This window comes from Musa acuminata, chromosome BXJ3-5 (genome assembly GCF_036884655.1).
Source record: "Musa acuminata AAA Group cultivar baxijiao chromosome BXJ3-5, Cavendish_Baxijiao_AAA, whole genome shotgun sequence".
Lineage (NCBI taxonomy): Eukaryota > Viridiplantae > Streptophyta > Magnoliopsida > Zingiberales > Musaceae > Musa > Musa acuminata.
Window position 1 is genome coordinate 9,047,065 of NC_088353.1, and position 4,257 is coordinate 9,051,321.

The following is a 4,257-nucleotide window of genomic DNA, read 5'->3' on the forward strand; positions in this document are numbered from 1 at the left end:
AGATTTACTTAGGTGCCGAAGAGATCTAAGTCGAGAGTGAATCCGATGATGATTTTCTAAGATACATGTGTGGATTGATTTTATTACACTTGTACTCCCTCTACTCTCCCATCAGTTTTGGGATTTAATGGCTTCAACCGAATAAAAAATATTTTCATACATATTTTCATACACTTGTACTCCCTGTACTCGGGATTCAATCTTAGCTCTTGTGCCATAGGTCAAGTCATCTATATGGCTTCAACCGAATAAAAAATCATATAGTCATATAAAAACTTTACGTAGCTATATGACCTGTGTAAAAAATATGTATGTTTGAACTTTACGTCGCATAAAACTTTATGTAGTCACAAATAAGCATCGTTAATATAACATTAACTATAATGTGAAATAACCCAACTGGTAGGTCTGTTTTGATGAAATCTATAATGTTGCTGCATCAAATACTGAACACCGCTTTCTGAAAAGTTGATTGTGGTAATGGCATCAGTGAGTCAGAGGATTCGCACCGTTTCAGATGCATGTTTGCTGCCCTTCTCAAAATATTTGGATCGTATTTAACTCGACCTGGTTCGACTCGGTTCTCTGTACCAAGTTGATGAGTTCAGGTACCGTAAACATAAAGCGTCACATCCTGATCTCACTCTGACCATGTTTATTTTTCCCAAGAAACGAGAGAAACAGAGACAGACAGAGAGAGAGAGAAAGAGACAGAGAGAGCGGAGGACGCGTGTTCCCTTCCCTGGAAGAGGCGCATGCCTCTCTCTTCCTCTCGTCTCCCCTTCTCTTTTCCCACTTCATTTCTCTGATCGTGTTTGATGTTTCTTCTTCTGTCGCCGGCTTCTTCTCCTCCCCTTCATGTTCTCAGAGCCAAAACAGCGACAAAGTACGGATAAGGTGTTGCAAGGAGACGAAGATTCTGGTATAGTGAAGGAGCCATGAAAGGTGGTGGCGGCGGCAAGCACAAGGATGCCTGGAGTAATGGCAATAGCAAGCCTTCTGTGTCCCTTCTTTCTTCCAGGGATGCCAAGCCATGGTCATCCTCCTCCTCCATCCCAAGGCTGATGATCTTTCTCGTCCTCTCCATTATCGTGATCTACCTCGTCTACCCTCTCCACGTCTTGCTCTCCAGCCCCCCTTGCCCCACCTCCTCCACCACCACCGACTCCCTCATCCACCTCTCCTCCCCCAATCAAACCAAGAGAGACGCTAGCAGAATCGATACCATCGCCAAATCGCCCCCGCCTCCTTCTCCTCCGCCTCCACGGCCCACCTCTGCGGCTGCTCTGACGGAGACGGCAACTGGGCTGCAGCACATCGTGTTCGGCATCGCGGCGTCCGCCAAGCTGTGGGAGCGCCGCAAGGAATACATCAGGCTCTGGTGGCGGCCCCGGCAGATGCGTGGCTTCGTTTGGCTCGACAAGCCCGTCAAGGAATTCAACTCGTCCTACACCCGCGACCTACCGCCCCTAAAGATATCCGGCGACACGTCCCGGTTCCCTTACACCCACAGGCGCGGCGACCGCTCCGCCATCCGCATCTCCCGCATCGTCTCCGAGACTTTCCGCCTCCGTCTCCCTGGCGTCCGGTGGTTCGTCATGGGCGACGACGACACTGTTTTTATCGCCGACAACCTCGCCCGCTTCCTCTCCCGCTTCGACCATCGCCAGCCCTACTACATCGGGTCTCCTTCCGAGTCCCACCTACAGAACATCTACTTCTCCTACGGCATGGCCTACGGCGGCGGCGGGTTCGCCATCAGCGCCCCCCTCGCCGCCGCCCTCTCCCGTGTCCAGGACCGCTGCCTTCGCCGCTATCCGGCCCTCTACGGCAGCGATGACCGCATCCAAGCCTGCATGGCCGAGCTCGGCGTGCCCCTCACCCGACACCCGGGGTTCCACCAGTACGACGTCTACGGCGACCTGCTCGGCCTTCTCACCGCCCATCCCGTGGCTCCGCTCCTCTCCTTCCACCACCTCGACGTCGTCCAGCCCATCTTCCCACGCGTCCGCTCCCGCGCCGCCGCCCTCCGCCGGCTCTTCGAGGGCCCCGTCCGCCTCGATCCCGCCGGGGTGATGCAGCAGTCCATCTGCTACGAGACCCAGCGGCCGTGGACAGTGTCCGTGGCCTGGGGCTTCGCGGTGCTGGTGGCGCGGGGGGTGACGTCGCCGCGGGAGATGGAGATGCCGGCACGGACGTTCCTCAACTGGTACCGCCGCGCCGACTACACGGCCTACGCCTTCAACACACGCCCCGTGGCGCGCCACCCGTGCCAACGGCCCTTCGTTTACTACCTCTCGGCCACCCGATACGACGCCACCCGACGGACTACCGTCACGGTGTACGAGCGCCATCGCGACTCGCGCCCGACGTGCCGGTGGCGGATGCCCGACCCCGGCGCGCTCGTGGACCGCATCCTCGTCTATAAGAAGCCCGACCCGGGCCTCTGGGACCGAGTAAGCAGTTCTTTATGGTGGTTCTTCAGATCAGAATCCAAGGATGAGCTATGGTGTGACATGTTTATAGATTCGCAATCTAATGTATTCTGATCATGTTCTTTTTGGCAGTCTCCAAGGAGGAACTGCTGCAGGGTGAAGGCCTCGCCCAAGGAGGGGAAGAGGGGAGACAGGACGATGGCAATCGAGGTTGGGGTGTGCCAAGAAGGCGAGGTCACTGAGATCTTGGATTCCTAGCTCTGTCCCTGTCGCTTCCATTCTGCTGCCTCTGTAGCAGAGGTCACGACGTCTTCTATGTAGCTATTCTTTATAATTTTCTGCATCCTCTGTTACTTGTTTGTGTAGGCGTAGTCACAGGCGACGCAAAAGGGAGTCGATTGGACAAACTCTTTGTTCCGCTCTTTATGACTGTTCTACAAGAACATTATTAACGTTATCTTTGTTCAAGGAATAGCTCCAAGGAGTCATCTTCCCCACGTAGTTCACGTGCTGTGATGCTACGAAGTTGTTCTTCCCATGTACGAAAAGGGGGAAACCAACAGATACAGTGTAGGAACCGAGCATTGCGTATTGGTGCGTCTCGTGGTTTTGGGAACCCAATAAAGTTGCGGGGAGCGTCACGGAGGATCTGCGAGAGAGAGAGAGAGACGCGTCAGACCCTATTTAGCTCTTGATGTTTTGATGGTAGTTGCGGTGTTTGGATTGACCGATCGAATCACGCCTAAAAAGCTTTCACTGATGTGTGTGGCTTTTCAGCATCAGAGAATGTCACATCATACCACAAAATTAGAACACTGGAATTGGGGTGGGGTTCATAACTGGTCTCCCGGAGCAGGAGCACCATTATGTTCTCCTTCAGAGAAGTTGATACTAGCATCAGCAGTTCGTTGTTGTCTTCTTTCGTCTCGCAACGAAGCAATCCGGGTAATACGGATCCACCTGTCACGGGACGCCGGGATACATGGCTTCAAGGGGAAGGTCTTGAAACAGAGAAGCCGGAACGCGACACGTCCGCGCGTCCACCCGCGTCTTGCCGCCCACCGCGCAGCGCGGCTTCGATGAATCGTCAAGAACACTGCGAGTTTTAGTGCAGGAATTGATGCTTAGACACGGAGATCTCATCGAACACAAGCGACGTGCAGTGAAAACAAAAGGGAAAGATAACCGAGTGTGGTGCGCAGAGTCTCCCTGACCACAAGCTCTTTTTACTCGGAGTCGACAACCTTTATGGGTGAGAGAGGATAAAGACACTTGCGAAGCATGCGAGGCAACATCGACAGCTATCTCCCCCAGTATGCATCATGTACGTACTACTGTACAAAGCCAAAAAAACCTTTCAGTCTCCACTGGCACAAGTATCAATATACTGGAATTTAATCTCTAAGCTCATTTCCAAATGTTTTCATACCCTTTTTGCAAAAATGTATTGGAAAAGGAGACGATCCATGGATTCAGATTCCATGTAATGAATAAGTATCCAGCAAAACATAATATAACTGAATCTTCCAACCTACCATGATCCTACGACAACAAATACTAATAAGGTCGCTTTGGCAGTACCCCTACCTAAAGCATTCTCCTTTCAGAACTCTGTATCTTCATCAGCGTAGCATTGATATAGCATATTTTAGCCCCCAGATGAGTCATCATCGATGTCACACGCCACGTCCCAACCAATATTAAAATCCAACGTCGCACGCCATTAGAACCTCATGACGCACGACAAGACAGGCTCCGTACCGAGACACTATGCGACACGACTATCCCGAGGGCTCGGGGCGGTGTCGTCTGACACCGCTCA

General features: G+C 52.5%; 1 protein-coding gene across 1 annotated transcript; it reads left to right on the forward strand.

Moving 5' to 3' along the window:
• Positions 1-680: 680 nt before the first annotated feature.
• LOC135638467 (uncharacterized) lies at positions 681-2,932 on the forward strand. The gene is made up of 2 exons (XM_065151579.1): positions 681-2,456; positions 2,568-2,932. The coding sequence occupies exons 1-2, from the start codon at positions 939-941 to the stop codon at positions 2,691-2,693; spliced, it is 1,644 nt and encodes a 547-aa protein (XP_065007651.1). The 5' UTR covers positions 681-938; the 3' UTR covers positions 2,694-2,932.
• The last annotated feature ends 1,325 nt before the right edge of the window (positions 2,933-4,257 follow it).

Bases quoted from the DNA above. Each gene is read 5' to 3' on its own strand.
- LOC135638467 (XM_065151579.1), top strand. From the start codon at position 939: ATGAAAGGTGGTGGCGGCGGCAAGCACAAGGATGCCTGGAGTAATGGC. The intron at 2,457-2,567 runs GTAAGCAGTTCT...TCTTTTTGGCAG, and splicing joins ACCCGGGCCTCTGGGACCGA to TCTCCAAGGAGGAACTGCTG.